The sequence below is a fragment of the Cyclopterus lumpus genome, chromosome 5, assembly GCF_009769545.1.
Source record: "Cyclopterus lumpus isolate fCycLum1 chromosome 5, fCycLum1.pri, whole genome shotgun sequence".
In the NCBI taxonomy this organism is placed as follows: Eukaryota; Metazoa; Chordata; class Actinopteri; order Perciformes; family Cyclopteridae; genus Cyclopterus; species Cyclopterus lumpus.
Window position 1 is genome coordinate 15,683,453 of NC_046970.1, and position 26,499 is coordinate 15,709,951.

The 26,499-nt window shown below is 39.6% G+C and overlaps 1 protein-coding gene across 1 annotated transcript in view; it reads right to left on the minus strand.

Annotated features, from left to right (window-relative positions):
- Positions 1-26,499, minus strand: part of ca16b (carbonic anhydrase XVI b) — a 91,802-nt gene that overhangs the window by 10,944 nt on the left and 54,359 nt on the right. Inside the window, exons 4-15 of the mRNA XM_034532247.1 lie at positions 26,317-26,465; positions 20,312-20,407; positions 18,349-18,415; positions 15,803-15,960; positions 14,527-14,719; positions 10,203-10,387; positions 7,013-7,121; positions 6,887-6,936; positions 6,024-6,768; positions 5,174-5,312; positions 2,255-2,346; positions 441-532 (exon numbers count right to left, since the gene is read on the minus strand). Coding sequence (XP_034388138.1) covers positions 441-532; positions 2,255-2,346; positions 5,174-5,312; positions 6,024-6,768; positions 6,887-6,936; positions 7,013-7,121; positions 10,203-10,387; positions 14,527-14,719; positions 15,803-15,960; positions 18,349-18,415; positions 20,312-20,407; positions 26,317-26,465 — 2,075 coding nt within the window. The remainder of the gene's footprint in view (positions 1-440; positions 533-2,254; positions 2,347-5,173; positions 5,313-6,023; positions 6,769-6,886; positions 6,937-7,012; positions 7,122-10,202; positions 10,388-14,526; positions 14,720-15,802; positions 15,961-18,348; positions 18,416-20,311; positions 20,408-26,316; positions 26,466-26,499) is intronic.

The window sequence follows — 26,499 nt, forward strand, 5'->3', positions numbered from 1 at the left end:
CCTGAAAAGGAGGTTATTGTTCGTTTATCTCCAAGCAGAAGCTTTGGTGAGGTTTGTTTGTGGTGTGTAAGCAAAACAGAACAAGCACTGGATTTTACTCTTCGGTCATTGCTGATTCATTGGTTCATTTTAAATCATTACAAAGCTGAACACTAATTCATTCATCTGCTGATTGTGAACTGTCAAGAAAACAATCCAGCCACTAACAATTGAGTGAAATGCATGACACTATTCATGACAATGCTCATTATCATTTGTTTCTTCATGAGCTCTTTAAGACACTCAATGACATAAATGAACACCTATGGTACAGTTAAAGTGCTGCGTGACTTAATATACTGCCTATTTCTCTTGCTTCGTACGGACTGAGCCAAACTCCAATGTAAAACCACCATTAGTTATATAACAAATGTGGCAAACAATGCATCAAAACGATGTACCTCGAAATCCTCAGAAAACCCTTGCAGGTTGTTCTTGTAGAGCTCCATGATGTGTTTAATAAACTGCTTAACGGGGATGGCGTCCATGTCGTCTGCAGGACAAACAGAACAGTTAGCAGTGTGTCCATGACTGTGTGTGTGGTTATACAATACATGGTAACCATAGTGATTTATCTTTTATTTTCTATTATTATTCTAATGCAACCAGGCACAAATGTAAAAAATAAATGTAAAAGAAAAGATAAGAAGAAAAACCTCAATCACAAATATACAGATTTGGTATTTTTAGCATTTATCGGCGGAAGCATCTGTTTCATCAGAGTCAAATCAGCCCCAAATCACACATGAGGAATCCTTGACAAGGCTGGTCACCATCACATTGGGACAATAGGTTAGGGGACCCAGCTGTCATTGCTGCTGATACTCGCAAATGTCTTAACTACTACACCCTCGCAGCTGGGGCTTTTAGGGGATCTTACTTGCCTCAGTGGTTACGACGTAAAGGTGAATTCTGGATTGTTAATCTGTCCATTTATCAAAATGTCCTCCTCTCTATTAGTCTTAAGAGTCACTTATCAGTCTAATCAGTTCATCTGGAGGGTTCTGGTTGAAATGTGGCTTTAGGGGCTAGAAATTGAAATGAAGTAAGGTTGATTAGGCCTTACATTTGTTCTTTTTTTTAAAAACTGTACCGAAGTATGTTCACATGTATTCTTGCATGTACCATAGTATTATGTGCAATTCAAATGCTTTTAACAGCCAACACATCCTGTCATTTTGCACTTGAATGTCAACAAATATCCATGAAGATAAGTGATCTAAATGTTGAGCACTGTTCTATGAAATTCATTTTCTTGCACATTTTCAATTCCAATCAAGCACATGGTCAGTCATGCAGAATATATGTGCTGTAAGACAATCGCCATCGTTTGGAGCATAGCAGACAGAAAGAAATGGGGAAGAATAAAGAAAGGCACAAAGAATGAAAAAGACGAGTAATAAAAGCCTAATGAATGTGGAGTCAATACTGAGCTCTTTAACTGTGATATCACAGCCTTGAAATGTCCCCGAGCAGTCGTAAAGTCTGATATTGATTAGCTGCCACTCCGCTGCTGCACGAGACATTAAAGGCAACAAAAGGCCAGTTATACAATTCCTACAGAGGTGCTCTCAGAGTCATGTAAATGGGCAGGAAATGTGCAAATGCAGACATCAAGGTAATAGAGAAAACCATTTGAAAAGCGTTCATGGTGGTTTGTACATATGACCTTTAGCATATATTAATTATATACAAGTAAATCAAGATCACTTTTACATGTTGTGGATTTAATTTCAGTCTTCAAAATCACTAATAATATGAATATTTGTTTGTCCATGTACACCTACAGTCCTGTCAAATGCTTATTTATTTCAATCGTTTCTTGTATTACTTTTATCTAGCTATTTTAAATATCTCGATCCATTTCTTTCAACACACTTTTTATTTATTTTTTTACTATTTAACCATCAGCTATTTATGTTGGTCATTCATCGTGTCTATGTATTACCTTACATTAGCAAACTATTTCAACTTTGCTTGTTTGTTCACTGTTAAATATTCTGTATCGGTATTGTAGTATTCATATGAGGATGCATTTTTATATATTCCAATTATAATTTCTATTTGTTCTAATTTTTTGAGCTATTCCATAATCGGCAAAGTATTGCTATATACCCCCTGGAGTACACAACTACCACACATGTACCATATAATGTAAGTGCCATGGGAATCGGTGATCAAGAAAACTGAATATAATGAAAGAAATATGACATACCTGGTATAGGGATGATGGGTATATTCTCATTGGCCACCACCCGTGGAGAGCTGCTTTCCTCCACATAGAAGTGAGCTGTCTGGAAAAACCTCCTACAGGGACACAGAGAGAAGAACACTCATATGCCACAGTGAAGTCTATTAGGGAGTCGTTATCACGTTGTGCTCAGAGCCAGTCTGTCAACAACATCCTCTACAAGTTGAATATTTTAGAATGACACGGTGGGGAACGACAGAAAACCGCTAATGAAAACCCCAGAGTGAGTGGGAGACAGCTGATCGCACAGCTCCTGGAAACAGTCTTACGGGGGAAAGGTAAACAACTCACAGCAACACACAGAGCAGCGGCAAATTTAGCTCTCTACTCAAACTGAAGGCAACTTATCCGAACACAGATTCGGTCTTCAGGTCAACATATACTTCTTTCAAAAAATCCCACTCCACTTGAGGACAGCAAAATCAACTCAAGTAAATGTTTGGGATACAATGTGCATGACTGCTGCCAGTAGATGATGCGCAATGTGCCAATGTTCAAATTAAAACCTGTATTGGGAAAATGTCATGATTGAGACCTTGTGAAACATTTGACACGTGTTACTTATCCACAGGGATAACATGTTTGTGCAGCTTCTTGCATATTTCCAATGTTACACAGTTCACGATTCAAAGTTCAGACTGAAAAACTTGTATGCTGACTGCAGATGGGCTGCAGGCAGCCATGCTTTTTACAGAATATATATATATAACTTGGATATAACAGCTTTGTAAATAGAGGAATTGCTAAAGAAAATTGGGCTAAAACGTTCCACATTGAAGATGTCCTTCCTCAAATGAGCACAAACAAATAAATAATACTTTAATAAGTATCAAGATGTCGTCTAAATAGAATAAATAAATAAAAAACAATTGGTTTCCTTTCCAACGACTGCTGTCTGTCAGTGATTCATTTTTAAGGTCCTGAACTTGCACAGCCTTCACTCCTTCATCATTCACAGACGGTGTATATGAATGAATGCATATAACCCGGTTAGTTTCAACCCAGCATTTCCTAGGTTTAATCCTACCTGTACTTGATGCAGAGGAGAGAGCAGATGCTTGTCATTCTTCAAGTGAGATAAAGCAAAGTATAGAGAGAAAAATAAAAAAATGGCTGAACTGCATTTAAAAGATATAGAAAGAGAGGGAAATAGAGAAAGACTGAAAGGGGAGGGTGAAAAACAAAAAGGGATGGGAACCCCCCCCCTGGCTTGCGTCACAGCCTCCCAATCCAATGGCCCCCCTGTGGGTGTAGATGTGGTACGGCTAACTAGACAGCATAGTCGACACCCCCTCTATGGTTCTCTTCCATGATTTCAAAAGAACAGTTTGCTTTTGGGGGAATGCAACTGGGATGAAATAGGCTTTCTGCATGGATGTCAGTGGAGAGGTGCATCCCATTCAACACTGGTGTCAGCAGCAACGAGTCACTCACACACACACTGGGATTTGTTTTCTCAGTTGAACATCTGCTGGTTTTCAACAAACACCTCGAGCCTATGAGGCGTCCAGATGTGCACTGTAAGCAATTAATTCCATTGTAGACTAACTGTGAAAATGAACAAGCTAAAAATAGGACAAAGCAATTCATCTTCAAAAGATGCACAACTGATCACATTTTAAAGACAATTTTCAAATGAGATGGATTGTGATATTAAGTTGCTAATGACCAAAACATCTGTGAGCAGAGAAACACACTGGCTATAATAGCGGCACTGTCACTAAGAGAGGCTAGTCAGAGATTGAAGAGTGAAGCGAGTGTGAATGGCTTGATTTCATCTTTCATCGTGGTCTTTTCCCCAGAGGAAGCAGCCATTGTCTGTGATAGCCATTTATAATCTCAAAGCTGCCCCTGCTCTTCTACTCAAATACCACAACTCTCAGTAATCTATCCACAGACTGAATCTGCTACAGTCGTCTTGCTTTCAACGGCCTCTTTTTGAACACCTCTATGGAGCTGATAATCAGGCTGTTATTTATACCACGCTCCTATATTATCTCACACCACAGAATGCCGCAGTAAGGTTTTGTTGGCCCATAAATTTGCTGCAGTGATCTCACACTTAGAAAAAATGTCATGGGTGTAATAATTTATGAAATGCAACTAACACATTTCAAGTATGAATAAATCCCAGGCTGTAAATAAAGAAAATGCTACCCAACCAGAAACAGACCTTTTGCAGACAGTAAATATGCATGGGACCAGCTGAGGATATGGTCCATAGTGCTATTTGTAATTTATTACCCATCCCACATGTGCCAGTGGCCTGTGTAATTACAGGGACTCCAATAGCATTGCTGGAAATTAGCCCAGCAGATGAAGACACAGCTGGGACCCCTGCTGGCTCTGCCGGGCCTCCGGGTCTCATGACCCTCACCCAGGTGGGTGATGGGCCTGATGTACGACACCAAGGCATGAAAGCAGTCTCGCTACCAGACTGTTTAAGATTGACGCACACTCATGCATACATATGCATAAAAGAGACGCATCCAAACTAGACGGGTCTGAATGTGGAGCAGACTGACTGGAGAAATCAGACAAGCATGTAGGCTTGTCAGTTAACCTGAAATGTGAGATTTATGGGAGGAGTCAGTGTAAGTGAGGGGCAGCTAGTTTTTCATATCACTGAGGGAGGCATCAATGATCCCCTTATCAAGATGAGGCATTTCTGTATGTATGAGCACTTCATGTAAAGTAAATATGTATGGTTTCTATTATTATTGCTTATTAGTCTCTTCATCTTCTCTCCATTTTTGTCTTGTCAATCATTTGTAAAGCACTTTGAGTTGATTTGTTTGAAATGGGCTATATGAATACAACTTGATTGATTGATTGATTTTACTATTGTCCCATCTGGAATGACATTTGGTTCACTGAACTCACCTCCAGTAGACCATCACAGTCAGCAGCATTATGAGGCAGAGCAGAGTGAGAGCAGACACCACAACCAAGGGGACGATCCACACCATCCTGCCTATCCCCGGGTGAGGGGTTCGGGTCGTGTTGGACAAAATGGTGCTGTCTGGAATGTAACACAGGCACATAAATACATGTTAAGAAATATTCTACTGAATTACACAAGCTCATTTGCCAACTTTAAATGCCTATGTGCAGGATCTTTATCAGCGGAGAGGAGGGGTGTATTAGCATACAGTGTCTGCTAAAGTGTGTTTAAAGCTAGCACTGGAAGTAGTCAGAAATGGTTAATTCTACTAATAGGGGCTTTCACCATACGTCCCTATACATCTAATGTCAACCTGAGCCTGGTCTGAGATTAATATTTATGAAAAATAAACCTGTCATGAATAATAAACCCATAGGTCTATCATGGTAAATCACACTGACATCTAACATTGTGAGGGTACAACATCGGGCAAAAGAAATCTTCAAAATGCTTTCTCTCCAAGCAAACTCTTTCAAAATGTGCTAAAAGGGATTCCTCGAGGCAGAATCCCTATGGCAGATGCCTTCAGGCCTCTGTGTTGTAGTGACACAAAAGCCTGGAGCTTTATCTTTGACTAACATAGTAACCAGTGTAGTCACTGTCTTAAATCAATGTAATTGTTATGCTACATGGGCTCAATAACCTTTGGTCGTGATTACAGATTTATTGTATGATAGCTGACAACAAGGAAAAGAGCCTTGCAGCAAATTGAAAAGGGATGTGTCTGTTCTGGGAGGGACAACAAGCAATATCATGTCATATCTGTGTGGGAGCGAGAGGTCTGCTCACCAGTGTGGACAAAGAAAGGCCAGGAACTCTTGCCATCATTACTGATCTTTGGAGACAGTGTGGAGCTCTGGGGAATCTGCATCTCGGCCGTGGCATTACGAGGCTCCGCAGTGGAGAACGCATTTACATCTGTGGAATTCCTCTCTGCGTTGAGCAACTGATCATCACCAGTGCTTGTGGGTACCGTGGTGCCTTCGACTGTAGGCTTCCCTTCTCCTTTCTCTTTGGCTGTGGACGCGGGGGTGGGGATTAAAGGCTCTTTGACCACAGTGCTGTTGGCTTGCTTTTCCTCATTATCAGGTGCAGTCTTGTTCTTTCTCTTCTTCTCATCCTCTCCCTCCTCCTGCTCTCCTTCTCGCTCCCCCTCCTTCTCCTCCTCCTCATCCTCATGTGCAGCCTGCTTCTCCTCAGACGGACTATCTGTCTCAGAGCCCTGGGACGCTGCCTGCTCGGTGCTGGACTTTGCAGGCGGGATGGATGGACGGGTGGGATTCTGCGTGGCTTGGGGAGCTTTTGTGGGCCAAACAGAGCTGGGCAAAGAAGAGATGACTCCTCCGCCCACGCCCAAGCCTGCCAGCAAGGTGCTCGTCACCACTGATGCCACTGTGGCCTGGCTGCCACTAGAGGAGGGGCCCATTCCCGTTGCCATAGAGACAATAGAGAAGTGGATGCCAGAGGATGTCCAAGTAGAGGAACCAGAGCTGATGGGAGCCATGTCTGCTGAGGACGCTGGAGAAATTGTAGGCTGACAGATACAGGCAGAAAAAAAGCGGTTATCCAACAGAACCATATGAATTACATTACATACACGAGTTACGAACGTACAAAAATAAATTTTCACTGCCATCTTCTGGTCAACTCACCATCCCAGTCTTCACAATACGAGACCCTTCAAATATTCTTGTTGTATTAGCTGAAAACAAAGAGCAACATTAGTTTTTCTTCAAAAGAAATAATGACTCGGTGGCTGGAGGGTTTTGACCAGATACCTCTGAAGAGCAGAGTTTGACTGAAGTCACTGCGCAGGTCATGCGGACACACTGCCTGCACTCTGAACAGGTACAGGAGATCAGGGGACACATTCGTAATGACGGCTTTCTGCAAAAATAAAAGATGCACACATACATGTACACTTAGGACCACATGTTGTAAATACCGTTTAAATGGGTAAATTAAAATACATTTCAAACTGTGGATGTTGTTAGTTTATACTGGCCAAAAAGAAAACAAGCCACTGTTCTGTCAACAGCTTATGACCAACAACTTTGATTCATCATTTCCTGCCTAATTTTTTGTGTTATGCACTTCGCAGATGGCTCTACTTATTTTTAAAATTGCCCTCAGAATGGATGGGTGATTGCCTCTTGTGTTAAAATGAATTCAGATAAAAAGGTGTCCAGAGATAGAAAAGGAAAATTGAAATGGAAATGAAGTGAGCAAAATAAGAAAGACTGACAGCAGAGAGAGAATACTGTCACTCCGACTGAGTGTATTTATGGAGTGTAACCACATTGAGCACCTCATGGACACATTAATCAGTCTTTCAGTCAGCCATCTGTAATAAATGCACAGCAACATACACTTACAAAACTTCAAGCAGAAAATAAAGATATGATATAAAAACAACAAATAAATATTAATTCTGAAAATTGTTAGTCATCAAGTAGCCAAACACATCTCACCAGTCGACTTATGTGTTCAAATGTAGGTATTAAGAAATGACAACTTCATATTTGACGCCTAGGTTTCTCAACCAATTTATACTACAGCATGGGGGATGCTAACAGAGAATGCTGGAGCCTCATGTCAAGGCCACAGGATATAGAACATGAATACTTGGGCTGTAGAGATACAACTGCTATGCAAGAGGACCTAAGAGAGCAGTATGGCTGATAAGGAATTAAAAGGTCAGTAAATGTAGCTGGAGGAGGATGCTGAGAGTAGCAGGTTGAAATTGCGGTGAGATGGTTTCTATGTTTAACATCAGACAGAACTGTTGTGGCAGGCTGGTCTCTGAACAAGCTGCAGGAGGGACGTGGACCTAAGGGGCACAGGAGTTAAACTAATGAAATACATGTTAATGCATCTCTAGCTGAGGATAGCGTTAGTTACATTTTGTGGGGATGCCCTTGACTGCAGGAAGCCTGATTGCCTATTAATTTCCACCTGCTTATCCATAGTTTCTATGCCTTGGTAACTATTTTAACAAGGTTTTTTGATTATCTTAAGTAACTGGGTAACCATATCTGGAAAGAGACATTGCGGTTGAGTTTAAAAAAAATTAGGCCCATTGAGCACCACAAGCTGAGTGCCATATAGTCCTTTAAGAGATACATATACACTGCATTGACTAATAGTATGTTTGATAAAGTAGTTCCACAAAATTACATTTACTCCTCCTCTCTATCAGAATCTATGAATATGCAATTAAAATGTTTAACCACGAAACACGAGGTGTCTCCTAATTCACTTATTGGCCCATCCTCAGTGTATCTGTATTGTATGTAAGCTGCAATACATAATCATCAACATTCAAGTGAAGTAAACTAAACACATTATTGGGTGAAATGGGTTATTAGCAAATGCATTTGCTAGTATTTAAGCATTAGAAGGAAGGGAGGATGAAACGTGCAACGGTTTACGTCAATCCCTTCGCATCCCACTTCCTTTGTGCAGTTGCTCCAATCAACCAGTAGTAGTCACTGCAACATTGCATGATCCCTCACCGGCTACCCACACATGATAACTGTGTTTACTGAAACGCATCCTGGATGTAGTCCTGCCTCAAGGGAACTGATCTCCGGTCTCTGAACCAGTCGGTGAGTGTTTTGCCCCTGCACTGTTTATATCTAAAGAGTTAGTCATGCAGACTGTCAAGACAGCTGGGGGTCAGTGGGCTTTAAAAGAGATGCACAGCTGGGTACTCGATTCCCTCAAATGGAAGTTATATGTGACCAGGGAGAAAAATATGGAGTGTGGAAAAAGTACAGCCCTTTAGGTGTAACCTCCTGCAGGGGGGAGGATATATTTCAGTGGAGACAGTAAATGTTCTGTTGGAGATATAAAAGAAGGAATGATGTGGTAACGCAACGTTTAAGGCTCACAAGCAGAATTGTGTGATCACTGGTGTCAAAAACTTCCCTGAGATCTAAAGGACTACACTTGCACAGTTGCCTGAGTTGGTTGATAAAAGATGACAGTTTGTCATCAAAAAGCTGCTTTCAATGCTTGAAAACAAACTGTATTTTTTTTAAATGTGAAAAAGCTTTCCAATTGTGAAAAATAAATACTTGTACAATATGGATTTTTTTCCCTGTCATTACCAATAAGTACCTACTTCTCAACTCCAATATTGATAGGATAAACGACAATTTTAAAATTACTAGTGTTATTACAAAAAAAACAAAGAATAGGTCTGCTTCATCAACAATTCTTTTATACATAAAAAAAAACATGGATTGTAAATTGCAATTGTTTTATCTTCCTCTAAACCTGTAAAGAAAACATCCACACCGGCGACATGTTTGGCTCTAGGGAGAGCGCTTGTTTCTTTTTCTCTGTTTTCTAGAGGATTTTAAAAAAATAACGAAGCGCATACGGCCACCTACTTTATTAGAGTGATGCACTTGTTAACTCAATGAACGAAATGTGGCTTCCGTATTATAAGTGATCATTTTTTGGCTATAATTTAATTATCGGAATAATATATAATGATATAAATGTACCATTATCTGCCAATAATGTATGCACCTCACCCTTACATTATTTGGTTTATGTGTCTGATATATTTTGCTCTAAACGACTACAGTAAATAAATAAATGGAAAATGTTTTAACTGAGACATAGCCACAGGCACATTTGCCAACACATTACATATATATCAGTTAAACTTGTCAATGTGTGCGACAGTCCTGCGTGTCTATTTTCAGACAGGTGAGTGACAGGGGATTGTCTGGCCTCTCATATCAAGCGACAGCCGAGTGCAGAGTTCATCACAACCTGTCACCTCCGATACACACTGTCACTGATCAAGCCACCCTGTGATCCGGCCTGATACATTAGAGGCTCTGCAAACCAATCAGAGCTGTTAAAACCATATCCATGAAGACAAGTCTGAAAAACTGCTTTGGAATGGTAGGAGCAGTTGTTAGTGGCAGCTGATGAAACCTTAATACACACCATGCTCTGGTCCCCAGTCTTGGTGAAGGTCTTTTCGTCAGCAACATCACGTTTCACCCAGCTGTAGGAGACCATGTAGCTGGTGATGGGCGGGTGGTAAACAGCCTTAGGGCGCTCCCAGCTCACCATCAATGCTGTCTGGTTCAGCGGCTTGATCTTCATGCTCACTGGGGCACTGCTGCACACTGAAAGACCAGAAAGTAGAGGGGAGTACGATTTTTAAAAAGCAGCATGAAAAGAAAAGAAAGACATAATCACTTTTTCACTGCATGAGTGAAAATGAAAAAAGGCTGTGTTGGGAAGACTGCTTGACCACATGTGTTTGTGTTTGTTGATGCATGTTGGCAGAATGCACGTTGCCTTTTAACAAGCCTATCATTACTGTTTGCTGCTGACTGTACTCACAGCCATTTCTACTTGAGGAACCTCAAGGTGCACGATAATACAGTCACTCAATAAGTAAAAACACTCCTGGAGGCTTGACTGGGGTCAGGTTCGGTGTCAGAGCAGATTATCATTCTGGACACTTTTCATGCCATATCACTGTCAGAGATTCCAGGTAGAATACCAAACAGCTGGGTGTAGTGCTAAACATGTGGTACAGACAATACAGCAATTTCCTGCCCGTACGTAATTATGGAGGATGAAAACCCGTAAATCAGCCTCAAGGTGGCAGTGTAGGCTGCAGCACGGAAATTTACACAGGGATCAGTCAGTATGAGTAAAGGACAATCTGGACAGGCTTCTCAGCACATCAGGGCAACAACAATCAGGAACCAGAGTCAGCTGATTAGGTGCACAAAGGGTTTCTGTCAAATTGAAACTGTCACCACAGTGCCACATTTACATAGTGACGCTCTGGTGCAAATTATGCACCATGATATGTGAAAGGAAGACAGGGTGGGAGGAAATCAGACAGGAACACAGGGAGGGAAAAATACACAATAGCAAGAATATCTTGGGGTGTTGATGAGGTGTGACAGGTGTGAAATGCATTATAACCCGTCAGATGTTCGTTGTCAACTACAGTAGCTCAAAAACAGCCTGTTTAATAACAGCTGAAGACATCATGATGGTTTTACTGCCTGCATCATTACCATCACGTCAGCCATCATCCTTTTTACCAGCAACACAGGTGCATTAGTAGCCCTAAAAGCAACAGCAGGTGCATCTCGACACTCTTATTTGGCACTCTTTGTATTTTTGTTAAAAATGTTGAGTTTGTTGAAAGGGCAATATAGGATTTCTTTTGCAGATGGCAATACAAAACACAATAATGAATTGCTGTGAATTTCCATTACCGAGATTATAAACTTTAAAAAAAACAACAACAGTGTATTTATCCTATATGTGTGCAGCGGGGCCCAATGATTTATGGTAACCTTATTGAATTGTTAGTCACTTCACATCCCATCTGTGATGCAATAAATACATTTTTTTCTGAATAAAATGTAAGGTAAAGTGATTTGAGTATGTTTTAGTGCCATTTTAAGAGTTTTACGCATATCTTTGATGATTACTGGGATAACATCGTGAATCGGAATTAATTTGGCCATGATAATAGGGACATGAAATGTTCATATCATCCCATGCCAAGTTTGTTCACTTTTTTTTAAATCTGTTTTACTGATGAGCAATCATGATGTCTCTGTATTAATTATAAACTTCATTGATCTAAGATAGTTGTTCATTTCATGAAAACCTTTTAATAAAATGGCAGATTGCCAGCTGAATTAACAAGTCTAAATCTGTTAAAAATGTCTATGCAAAAGGTTCAACGAACAATGTTGAGTATAAATCAAATGAAAAAGTTCCTAATGCTTCTTCACTGGCACAATCACTTATCATGCTAGAGTAAAAAAATGCTCGTAAAAATCCTATTAATTTTCGGTTCTATTGTAACATAGTGGTTTCACCTTAGTCTGCAACACCACTCAATAGAGCACGGATTATTTCTCCTGGCAGATCCAACTATAGAGGGGATGTATTGACAGTTGTAAACAAACAGCAGTTCCACTGCTTCTCTCCTATCAAGGCTGATCAATCTGTTTTAAGGAGGCAGTGTATAGTCACTGGAATAGTAGGAAAAACTACAATTTCATTGAAAACAGAAAGAACGCTGATTCTGACATAAATAATTGTATTCTCTGAACTTTGCAGGAAAGTCAAGGTATGCATGTCTTCTGAGGGCTGAATACCAACACTGCAACTACATTACTTATTTCATTATAATATGTCACTCTTGCTTCAGCTACCGTCAGTCCTAAAACAAACTGACAACATTTCCATAGAGGAAATGTTAATAATGTCCTTATTTGACTGAAAAAGAATACACTTGAGTCATTGCTACTATGTCAAACATTCTTTGGTTCCAGTTGCAATTTGAGGATTTGCTGCTTTATAAAATTGCATTCACTGATTTTGTATACTAAGATGGACATGTTTAGTGTATTTATCCCTATTGACTGACACTTTATAGACAATGTATCATCCAAACAAGAGAATGGTAATTAACAACAAAAAAAACAAAAAGAAAACAGAGGTACGCCAAGTCTGTCTCCTCCTGAGAAAAAGCCTTGCATGCACAGGGTGATAGAGCATTGTTTTACATGTGCAGATATAAAGTATCAACACAATAAAGCTAATTGCCCTAAACATCTTGGCATCATTACTTGACAAACTAATTTGCAACCTGTTAGTTGCATCAGAAGTTATACATTTCTAATGGCCAAACAATTTCCATGACTGTAAAAGCCAGTGAAGGGACATTCAGACAAGGTATGGCCCTGGCTCTCACAACATCTACAAGCCAAACAATCATTTATTGTGCGCAGATAAATTCCCCCCCTATACAACCTTGACAGATCTCACCCCTGAAGACAAGACCGTTTACTCCCAGTGCCCCCCCCCCCCACGCCCGTTAAGTATGAATTCTTACATTTTAGCACAGTGAAATAGAAATGTGAGAGAGACACAAAGAGAAAAAGAGCAAGCGAGAAAAAAAAAATGGAGACACACTTGACCACATTCATTCTGCCTACTGACATAATGCCACAAAAGCAATTTCACAACTTAATTTGTATGGGTCTATTTTAGCTGTGCCACGTATTAATGATGATTGCTGATCGGCCTTGTGAGAGTGCTCCAACTTCATCACAAGCATTCCCAATCAATTCTCCCCGCCAGACACCAACAACACCACTTTAAAGCGCAGCAGTCTTTCTCATTAGTCACCATAGTTCCTGTACTGTTCTGTTAAAGCAAGCGCTGCCAGATGCTCACATAAAAGAGAGACAAACAAAAACACTCTAATCAATCCCTGCATGAGCTCTGTCCTTTGTATTAATATGTTCTTAAACATACAAATTAGTTGGAACAATGAGAGAATGACATGTGCATTAATCTTTATCTTAAAGCCTTTTAATATGGTGCTTTTAATTCGCAGAATAATGTGTTCTGGGATTAACTTTTTACCCTACTGAAAAGAAAGAACATTCTTTTTATGGTCCTAATATATGTATTGATCTCTTGATTTGGTTGGGGTCTATGGATAGGTCTACATACTGAGCAGAAGCTTCCTGAAATTGTCGCAAAACACTATCGAAGTTCAAAATAATAACTTTGGCTGAAGTCCCTAGATTGTTGACCAGCGTAAATAGTGCTGGTAAATCAAGTTGTCTTTGTGGAATAGTATGGAAGATATGTGAAAACTTTAATTTACACATTATGGACATCCAGGGCTGGGCAATAAGGCGAAAATCTTCTATCACGATAAAGGTTATTATATATATCGATCTATCTAAAGACGATGCATTATTATAATGAATTATCACCCCGTCCTATGATCATCTCAGATTCACACCGAACTGAGAACATCAATACTATCTGCAACAAATCACATGACCACCCCAGGTAATGCTAGCTCTGTGCAGCACAGACTGTATTCACTCAGAGGTACTGTTGAAATACTAATACCAATTAAATATAAAAGCTGATCAATTAAGAAGACGTTCTTTTTTGAACTTTCATTCTACATTAGTATGGAGGCATCATCGGACACAATTTAAATTGACAGCTTGACAGTCTCTGCATGAGGGCCAATGTGGAACCCAACTGAGAGATCTGTCAAAACTCTTCAAATGAGGAAGCGATGAGAGTGTCACTCGTACGACATCATCGATTGCCATTTAACGAGTTTGGTGGGTGATGTTTTTTCTTTATTTCAGCCTCTCTAAAACTACAAGAACTAATAAAAAAGTCATGATTGTAATTACAGGAGACCCTTGGGTTAAACCGTGGTGCAACTGCAGGAAACAAAGCTTACCTCTTGAAGCTTCAGTGCTGTGAGGGCCTCCCAGGACTTCAGTTAAATCTTTCTGCCATGCATCTTTTACAGCCGACTTAAAGACTTTCCTATTGTCCAAGTCCTGCAGGGGCCGGAAGTTGTTCCTGAGGTACTCGACAGACTTGACGTGGTCCTGTTGCTCTGTTGTAAAGATGGAGTAAAAAGCCTCCAGCTAGATGGAAAGAAACAGAATATAATATATCATACGGGACTGCATTTGTAGCCACTTGACAGCAGCTGACGGTTCACAACTGGAGCAGAGGATCTGCAAAAAACATTCACACCACAGGCACAGACCTCAATCATCATCCTGGCTACCTACCGAGCTGTAACTTCTCAATGGGGCAAATTTGTGGCCATTGATTGCCATGAATGATCTCCTGCCGCGTGCTGTAATGACTACACATTACAGATACTGTGGAATCAATGTGTCCTATGCGTGGTTGGAGAAATAAATTGCAGGTTCATAACAGACTCTCTGTAAGCGTCACAAACATTGTGGCGGTGGTCAATATTCTTGCAGCAGAAGTCATTTCTGAACAAAAGATTTGTCCTACTGCAAGTTAATAGAAATTCCAGTGAGCCCTGCACATTTCTATAGCTCAGAACGCTCTGGAGGATATGCAGCTGGGTAACCTAAGAATTGTATGTATAAAAGATGTAGCAACAGTGTATGGGATCAGCAAAAAGCGCGGGGAATGATTTGGCATATATTACCTCTCAAAATTGCAAATTGGAAGAAAAAAACAGCTCGAAAGCACATCGTGAATCCTGTAAAATACCACATTTTGCATCGAGCATATGTTAAACCTTTACTACAATAATTTAAATTAATGTACATTTAAATGAATGGACGTTATGCATTTGAACAACTTTAATAATGTGATAACCAGCCTCCATGGGCAGCAGTATTCTATTTAAGACCCTATTGTCACGGTCTCAGACCAAAAATATGATACGTGTGTGTAAAGGTTATCTCACATTATCATTTAAATGCCAGTAATTGGCACCCACTTCCTGCTTACTCATACACTATATCTGCAGTTTTGGTTTCATACGCAGAGGAGTTGGGGAGGAACGAAAGAAAAGGGAAGATGGGGGAAAGGGAGATGAGATGCTTGTGTGCCGATACTGTAGGACAGCAAGTGATACTTTAAATGTGTGCCAATGGAGAATATAGCTGTCTGGGCCTGTGTGTGTGTGTGTGTGTGTGTGTGTGTGTGTGTGTGTGTGTGTGTGTGTGGACTTAACGCACCTGTGAGTGGGACAGATACACAGGCCTGGAGAAGATGATCCACTCCACTACCTTGATGCAGGGCGGTGTGGTCAGAGAGCCAGTGTATCGGTAATAACTGTCTAGTGACGATGGCAGCAGATCCCTCAGGATGAACGACCTGAGGTTGGTCTCTTTTTCTGTGTAGAGTATGGGATCAAAAACATCACATTTTTACTGCCCTTAAATGCTTTGCCAAAAACCCTGAATATCTTCAGTTGCATTTTAAATAGTTGTTTAATTTCATTCTCCCTGTGGCATTTTAACTGCTTTCCTGAAACCTCAACTAGTGGAATGATGGTGACAGCAGTTAAAAGCCTCACCACTTGTTATCACTCTGGCCAGATCTCTGTACTCAGAGATCTCCCTTTGGTCCTCTTTATAATGGAGCAAAGGGAGGGGAGTCAGATAAAATGGCCTGCTCTGACAGCTGATCTGTGGCTGGGTGGTTTCCTGCTCTGTTACGTGTAACAACTGTCACATGGGCCATGGGGATTAAGACAGATCCTAATGATTACCGGATCTGTTCCACCCTTTGTGATCAGAACCATGGAAGGCCGTGTAAAAAAGACAACACAGCAGGAAGATCCCTTCATCCCCTGGGTGAGCTATGCAAGTGGACTTGTTTTTTTATTAAATTATGACGCTAAATCCCCAAATAAAGCAAACATTATATAAAATCCAATCTCTCACAGTTTATTAATTTATCTAAAAAAGCAGAGGCTTTGGGTGATAGGACTGATAGAACTACTGAAGGACTGGATGCCTCGCCTCATCTGTACTCAAAGTCAAATTCAGTATTCACAGCCTTTCTTCTCCCCGTCTTCAGACAGTGTACGTGCCCTATCGCTCATGGGCCGCCGAGATGCTGATGGATGGATGACTGTGGGATAACGAGCTAGCGGAAAACCATACACCCTAACGGGTGAGGAGGCGAGAAGCATTTAGCGGCCAGCAGGAAGTGAGTCCAAGGAAAACCCACACCCACACTGAGCTCTCTCTCATCTGGGAGATGAGAGATACTGTGGTGTTAGCATGGAAATCTGTGAAGGGTTCAGACACTTTTAGAGGCTAATGGAGATTCATAAAAGAATCTAGCAAAAACCAACATGTTTTGGCAACCGGCCTTTATTAAGGTTATTCAATTCAATTCAGTTTATTTTGTATATCACAATATCACAAATTTGCCTCAATCTGTACACATACGACATCCCTGTCCCAGGACCTCACATCAATTATTAATAGTTATAACAAAAGAATACCGGAAATACCTCTGTGAAATTAAAACCACAGGTGAAACAGCCTCCCAGCTGATAACGCGGCAATCAGAAAATAGTCAAATTTCCTTACTGCAATTACTTCAATGGAATTTTGAGTGTAGACATTTTATTTAACAAAGCAACCAATGTTCTGAATCTTAACCAATTGACATGGTTTTTGAGAATCTCTAGTGGTCTCGAAGTGAGCTTTTTTAACCTCACGTCTGTCTTTTCCCACTCATTCAGAATGTTGTTAAAGTAGTTTCCTCACCTACAATGTTCAAAACCGTACAAGTGCACACCAACCATCCATCTCCACAAAGTACATGGATTGAAATCATAATTAGAAACAGCCCAACAAAGCCCAGGACTAGTCTTGTGAAACCAGCATGCAAATGCTCCTATATATCCTCCTCCATTGACGTGTCCTTGTCAGTGTATGATTATGCTCACATACAGTTAAACACTGTCACCGGCAGGTTGTAAAACAAGCCATACGTGTCTGTGTAAACGAAGCTGCTGTCCCAATATGCAGTAAAGGATAAAAAAGTCATGTTATATCATCTGCTTATGGTCCACAAAAGTCATGCATGCAGCGCTGCACTGTCAATACGCCATGAAGACAGTTTATGTGTGAGCCTCTGCAGGAGCCACAGGCCACAATGTATGTCTGCGTCAGAATGCTGTCTAATTGAGGCTCAGATGTAATTAATAGCTCTTTGTCAGTAAGTGAGACTCCTCAGAGGTTTCCCATTGTGCAGCTGCACAAGCAAAGGAGAGGCGGTACCTTGCAAATGTTGGCTCCTTTTGAAGTTAAACTCTGTTTATATCTTGTGCTTAGACTCTAATTTGGGGTTTTAAAAAAATGAAGACCAGTGGTTACGCAGCTGAAAGCAAGAGAATCAATCTTTGTTGTATGGAGAAACAGCAGGGGAGGAGCACGATGTCAGCACTGTCGCAAGGAATTTTCCTCTGGGATCAACCAAGATCAACCAAAACAAGAATGTTCATGTTGATGTTTGTGAGGGATTTTATAAGGGATATCAAGGGATTGAATATTCCACATACAATTAATTTCCACAGTATTGCTTCCTGTAGAAGATTTTAGTTTGACAGAAAAAATCAGTAGATAGTAAATAATATATATATATATATATATATATATATATATATATATATATATATATATATATATATACACACACACACATATATATATATATACATACACACACACACATATATACAATCTAATTTCCTATTACTTACCATGATGCACTACTCCTTTCAATCCCTGGATGATGGGCTCTACAGCTGGATTGTCTTTTTGCCCAAGCTGCAGGAAACATCCAGAGACAAAGGATTACAAAAGGGGATTACAAGATTTGAGGAATAATCTAACATAATGACTAAGGACAATCAATGTGAAGAAAATACTGCAGGTGGACTCAATGAGGCCAACATCTCTATGAGACAATATAATCTAGCAGCATCTAAATCCGTCTTTTGTTTTTGTGAAGTCTGTGATAGTTTTTTTGGTGAGATTTTGAATAGATGGTTGATGTAACAGACGACTTGATTCAGTCCCCTGGTCATTTACAACACTGTTGTTTCTGGTGTTTTGCTAGATGGCTTTATTGACTTGTATTTTGAAGGACATGTACCATTAAATACCTTGTATTAGGAGGACTAACACGAGTGGTGATTCCCTCCTTTGCTATAAGGCCGACTGTTAATTCCTTGAAATAAGTGAAGATCATCAAATATTGTAATGTCCTACTTAAGGGACAGGAATGGACAAACCAGTATTGGGATGCAGGGACCAATCTTCCCTTGCTGAACCTTAATTCAGGTCAGTCAGAGGAGAATAATTGTGTGGAACTGAATGCTGAATGTGGATAATATGCACACCTGAAAGGCTGTTAATAGGCCTTTGGGGAGCTAAGGAAGAACTCTGCTCATTGATTAGAAATGGTAGACCTGAGCCAATGTGTGTGTGCCCGCTTAAAAACTATGGCACTGTAAACTGCTATTCAGCGGATTGTGTATGCGGGTGCTAATTGCAGTAAGCAATAGGGCTGTCAGGACCCAGCGGAGGCATTTAGGTCCTCGTACAAGTGCGGTGTATTAGTGTCCAAGAGTAGACCTACATTACAAACACCTGTGTCCCCATTCTAGCCTCCCTCTTCCTGAGAGCTGACCCCTGCCTACATGCTATTAAGCTGAATGTTAGCCCACATTGATTGCCTGCCATCAATTGCAAAAATATTGCTACTAAAAGTAAGAGTGTAAAGTGCTGCTGGTGTTTGCTTTTTCCCGGTTCATAAATCTCTGAGGTGTTTTTAGTGTTAACAGAAATTAGGACCATTCTTGTCCATTAAGAGCTTATGTGTGCAGACCTTCAGGGGACAATTTGTTGTAAGGTAAGCAATCTGCAATGTGCCACAGAAAACTGAAAAATAATCAGCTGCAAAGTGAAGAGAAACTACGCTATCGCAACACAGGTGCCAAAGACCACTTCTAATAAATATTTATAATTTATTCACCTCAAAATTGGACTAATACAAATCACAACAATCCGCTGATATCATAATTGTCTTATTGAATTAGTTTTCCAGAACATTTGAGTCTTACTCTTATTTTCTTGGTATGATTTCCTATTTTCCTCTCATTTCCGTCATTTCATCCGCTCTTGTTATATTTGTTCACTCATCTCGTTGCTTCTGTAATCTATTTCCAACAGTCCACTAGGCGGTAAGCATAGTTTGTGTAAATAAAGTTATTCAATAAGCCTGCGAAAAAATATATTTTCCAAGAAGGCTACCAACAACTAAAAGCAGAGCCATTATAAAGGTTTCCTTTCAGAGCAGTGTAACTCTTCTAAGCAAATAAAGTTGTATGTTTTAATATGACTAAGAGTCTAAAGCCACGCTAGCGACTCAATGAGGCTGTACATCAGGGGATCCTTGCTTTTTATGCATTCTGGGATCTTGTTTTATCTTAAAAGTAAAAAAATAGATCCCTTTGTGAATCAATCAATTTTCATATTGAATTAGAAAATGGTCGGCAGACCACCTGGCACCCGATAGGGGTCTTAGTTGAATATCACTGCCTTAGAACCATGCTGCTATTATGGATACAAATGTTCAAGTACACTCTAAGTACAAGTGCACTTGTCTCTGATTTCTTCAGTTTACATTTGTCTTGACCTTCCGACCCGGTGATACCTTACCTCAAAGAAGACGACCATGGCAGCAATGATGCGTCTTTCCTTGATGGCAGCACTGAGGCTGTCAAAGTCATCTGAATTGTAAAGGTAGATCTGCATCTGGGATGGGAAACAGAGCATAAATAGCTTGAGGAGTGGACAAGGAGAACCAACAGTCCTGTCATTAATCACTTGGACACACTGCTGGGGAGCTGATGAAAAGCTGTTTTGAAGGACATAAAAAAGGGTGTATTTATCACTCCCATAAATCTCCCATAATCTGTGTCATTCCTTTTTGCGTTCTGCCACTCTTGGGGGATGTTGGAGAAATACAGCATCCCATTCCTCAGGGCAGATGTCCTCACAGAGACAAGTTACGAACTGAGAGGAAGAACTATAGGAATGTGCTCTTTTCCTGTGGTGAGATCGAGGAGAATTGTATGCATATAATTGTTGCTTCCAATTACCTCATATCACCGACAACATTACTTCTGATTTCACAAAAAAAGCTTTGGTGATGTGTGCATATAATATGAAAACCATCATACACTGAATGCATCATATATGTGTCATGGCTCTGGTTTTCCAATAAAAACTTTCATTTCGAAGCAGACATATTATGGAAGTGCTGATCGAAATCGGCAAATGATTCTAAAAGTAGCAATTGGAGCTGTCCATCATCTTGCTGTCTCTAGCCTCTTTAAAATGAAAAACCCTCTCATGTCACTGAACCAAGTTAATTGGCAATACAAAAAGGTCCTCGATGTTGGGTAGGCTTGCCTTTTTTTCTTTTTTCAAAAGAAAATTACGGGGGGAGGGGACCCAGCCACAATTGTCTGTACAGAAAACAGATGCACAAAGTTGAAATAAATAAGCTTGTGACTAAGGATAAATCCATCACTACATATTGGAGGCCTAAACCAGGTAAATGACTTAATCCAGAACATTCAAGAGCATCAGTTTCCTTCAAAGTTCCTTTAACTGCAGCCTTTAATGGAACTAATTTGTTGTGCGAGAACTCTGCAAGAAAGAGCTTCAGCTATTCATCACCCTTCAGATGTTATTAACTACATTACCCAATTAAGCTGCCCCCTTAGGCTTCATTTACTCAGTGACATTGGCTCACGTGACCTGCTCTTATTCACAGCACACTGGGAAAAGTAATATTCGACTGTCAAACACTTTCATTGCAGCCAATAAAAATAAATGTTGGCGAATGCAATTGAAATCCCTTGATTGCACGCTTTGTTCCTCTGTATGTATGCAAGCTCTGGCACAAACCCCCCTTCTTAGAGTAAACTTCATTCACATCCTGAGATATCGCAAGTTGTTGATAGAACAAGTTGTTGATTTTAAGCAGGACAGACAGGTGGTCTGACCAATTTTTAAGCTCTCTTAAATCATTCAGATACACTCATACATGTTTGTTTTGTCAGCTCAAAAGTGCCAAACTGTTGTACAGAGAAATATGTAAAAAAAAACAATCTGAAAAAAGCTGGCGAAAGACCAGATCTAACTGGCGGAAACTGAAAGAACAAACAAAACATTATTTGAGCTTTATAATTTACCTCCAGTTTTGTCTGTGGAGCAGACGTCCTGCAAAGTGAGTGCAAACACACGCTCTGAAAGCTGCTCTGCATTCCCAAGTTCCATTTAAGTACAAACGTGTGCAAATCAGAGTCATGTTTGGCCTGATTTTCCAAGACAGCGAGATATTGAGGCAAGACAAGCAAACTACAAGAGATGAGTTTATGTGCAGAGAGATTTTAGATTTATCACAGCAGCACAAATATATTCTTCTTTCCTCACTTTACAACAGTGCTACTGCAGCATTTTGTTGTTAACTGTTAAATGTGTCTTTTTCTTTTAACACCTTATGATTATCTCATGAACATCTACCGTATCCTTCGACCGTATACTTGAGCATCTACTAAGTGCAATAGCATTCATTTAAAAAAAGGATTAAGTGTCACAAAATGTGTTCAGTACGTGTTAGTGAGCTAATCCATGAAACTTGGTGTTTCACATCCAGATCACTGACAGAACTTCATGCACAATTAAAAAGAGAGCACACTAGAATATGATGAGATTGGATTATGGATTAGTAAACAAATATAATGTAATTACAATCCATGCATGTACATTACAAATGACAACAACAAAGCCCCAAGAATGCAGAAAGACTTACCACAAGATTTACATGACTTTGCACATTTTCATGTTGACCTGATCCTAATGCTGCTAAACAATTACCTGGTCAACACACATTACAACTGTTCCCAGCAGAACAACCAATCATATGGAAACATTATCATATATTAAAATATATCCATTATGTTGATGATTTGTTGGCATTGCTATGATGCCTGTTGCGAATCAGATGCTATAAACGTGCATTATTCTTTTGTCCTTTTATTGCTACGGTGACCCTGAGAGCAGTTTAACACATGAATATTACACAATTCAGATATTATTGCAGATGTTTGCTTTCTAGCCAACCAGTTCATTGTCCACTGGTTTTCCAACACCACTGATGGGGCTTTTGGCCACAAAGCAGTTGCCTATTCATATACCAGTTTTTAGCTCCATCGCATTTATGTATCGTGTTTTCTGTGTTCTTTCCTTTTAGTATGTGTGTTGAGCTCTCAGGGTCGCCATATCCACCTTGATTGGTCTTGACTGCAGATATACTTTCAGTGCTACTGGAGCTTTTCTCTTTCTGAAATGGGCCACACTGTACACCCACCCCAACACTTCATACAGCCCCAGTACTGTGTGTACCCTCCCGAGGTGTGATTTGTAAGTCATGTATAATTAATCTAACTTTGGTGACACCCTAATATATTATTAGAAAATATCTCCTTATGGCACCCTGAGGCAGAAAAATAAATCCACTGTTTCATTTTTCATTGTGCTGTTTGAGCGAACAGGTGGTCCATCTATCGATTTCCCCACTTCATTCCCATGAAAGAGACCGTGGTTAGATTAATGTCAAGCTCATGAGCCAAAAGCTGAGCTGCCGCCGACGTTGTTTTTTTTGTGTGTTTTTTTTTTTTTACACTGCCTTATTACAAAAGGCAGAGCAGCTCTATAATACAGCTTTATGTTTTTGTCTTTCCAGCCCTTGTTCCCATGTGTGAACTGAACTGTATGTGTTTTCAAGCAGGTGGAATAAACATTTTTGAGGTTTTGTTTCTTGGGCCATAAGAATAAATGCTTCATGTGGTATGTGACTCAGGGCTGAATGTGTCTGTTTAGCAGAGAAATTTAAGCCCTGGAGCTCAACCTCCAAGGTCATGCTGCTCTACTCTCGAATAACAGAATATATACAAAACAAAACAAAAGCCAAGCTCTACTGTGAAAGATCACTGGCTACGTCGAACACAAACAATTATGAACATAACATTTTCCTGCGTATCTGGTGTCAGATGTAATATAAAATTAAATACATCAAACTCTGTCAAGGCATGGATATGAAAATGTCACATCTTACAGGATGACGTTTAATGGCCAAAGGCTAGATCCTGTATAACCACGTCCCCTTTCAGCCATACATCATTTCATTTCCCTCCTTCACTTTCTGATTCAGAGTGTAAAATAATACATCATGTTTGATACATTTAGTCGAACCTAAGGAAAAAAGAGAATAATTTTAAAACGCAGACCTCCCATTGCACGCTGTTTCTGCATATATGGTGCACATATACAGTATGTAGTTAACAGGAAACATCTTTGCGGATATGTGGATGGAATATTCTTTTTTGTACTTCCTGTATGCATTTCCCATGAGGATATGACTGCTATGTTGCCATGCGTGGCTGTCTTTTATTGGGCCTCTTTTCACTAATGCTGAACTTTCATGGTGTCATTTACGAGGCCTCAACCCCATCATACGCATGTCAAGTATGACACTATGAGGGCTGTGTTCAAAGATTAAATAGTACGAGAAGAGGGTCACTCATCCTTTGGGTTCTAAGAAAATAATCACACTACCTCTGCATCCAAATAGCACAGCTACTGGCAATATAAATGCCTTTACATTAGCAAGAAATACACAGACACATGAGCAAAAACACTCTGAATCAACCCTTTTTGTCATATTATTTGTTTCATTCTATGTTCCCAATTTTTTTCTTTAAAATGCATTTAAACTGATAGTTATTGAACTCTATCAGTTTATAAACATGGATAGAATTATTATATGTTTTTATACTGTACCGGACAAAGTAATCCTGTTATTGTCTTGATCCCTTTCTTTGTTTCAACATGTTTGGTCAAAGTTTACATTCATATTGTATCCATTACTTTTTAGTTGTCCATTTCAAGATTTCTACTTCCTTGTAAACTAGTTTTTATGCACTCCTAATTGTAGCACATAGCGTTCAGGTTTTACAACTGACTCACGCAGTTACAACATGAAATATCAAAACAATATAACATTTTAGTTTAATTTCCTCTTATACACACACACATTTGTGGACATATTTAGACCATATCCTTACCTCTATTTTGTTCTTACTTTCATTAGCTGAGCGACGTGACAATTTTTCCTTGATGCAAAAACCTTGGACTACACACAAAAATATACAAAGCTACAAATCTATATTTTACATTTATAAATGATGAATGTAAAAGGGCATAATTGTCTTCTTCTTGCTCAGCTTTTTTTCTAACGACTGCCTAAATTGGTCATTAAAGAAAATCTTATTGTCTTATTTAGAAGCACGCCATCAAAGGAGCCATAAACACAACAGCTTTATAGTGGCTGTATATAATCTGGTGCCCTTTAACACTACATTGAACACAAAGTGATGTGGCAAAAAAAAAATCTAATTACTCAGCAATTCAGCATCAAAAGCTGTGCTTGCTTAGAGGGCCAAAGAACAGGGCCAAGAAACAAACACAGGAGAACTCTAGCTGCGTGTTTTGAGATAGAGGCACACTAACAGCCATTTCCTGTTTTCCTACGCTGTTATATTTACACTAATTATTAGTGTTTGACAATAGAGGGAATAAAAAAACATTCTGTATAACCCCACACAATTTACGAGTAAGACACATTTGCTAATTCATTTTAGTTAATGAATAGAAATGGCATTGTAAATCATAAACATTTGAAAGGCACTAATAGCTCATTCTCTGCACCACACAGAACTAGTCGAATTTCTGCTTTAATCCAGGAGCCAGAATAAATAATACCAAAAGGTTTCAGACTGAAGACCCTTTATATCTGAGCCACAAGAGTGGATGATAATTTCTTTTCTTCTTTCCTTCTTTTACTTCTGCAGTCTCATCTCCCTTTGTTTCTTTTGTCTGCTCTTTGGCACAAATGGCATTGAGAAATTTGTTGTGACCTTGTGCAATATGCATTTTTAGAGAAAAGTAAAAACTTCTGCTTCAATGATCATCTTATATAAACTCTACTAAATGTCGCCTTTTCACTCTGCTTTCATTGATGACATTTTTCAGATTTTCTATTTTAAATTCAACAAAACAATATCTGATTCCGACAGTGGTTCAAACGATATTTCAAAGAAAGATGTTATTATTGTATTTTGATTAACAACTGACCATTAACAGTGGGAAGATTTTGAAAAATAGAAGCCATTTTGTTTGTTTTTTGATTAATGTCTGTTTCTTGTACTGTTTTTAATATCTGTACAGGTTTTAAAAGGGTTCTCCAGTAATTTTCTCAAGTAATATTTTATATAGACTAATAAAAGGGTTAGAATCAAAGCAGTAGAGACTGAACTAGCCATACTACTAGTCTCTAGCATGGGTTAAGTATCAAGAATGCTGGATTCTATGCTTCCCATAATGCAACTCAAATGCCTATGTATGTGAGGCTTCACAGTGGTGCTTCTTAGAGACGAGGTATACTGAATTTTAGAAGCATCAATGTGCTGCCTCAATTCTGCTCCAATATTCAATACGGACTCTTATGGCCCCATATATGGACCCTTATGGCCCCCCTTATGGCCCCGTATTGCACATTTGTCAAAGTGTATTGTGGTGACAGGATATGTTACCTCGACAGGAAACCTTCTGCCATTTATGCTGTGTTCTGAGCCTGCTGATCCATTGCTATGGCCCCAGTGAAACTCCATCTTCTCAGCCTTAAAACGCCCTGGAAGTCCAGCACCTCTTACAAAGTAGTCATCCTTCAGGAGAACAGCAACTAGAGACAAACAGGGGTGGAAAAGATGTAATCA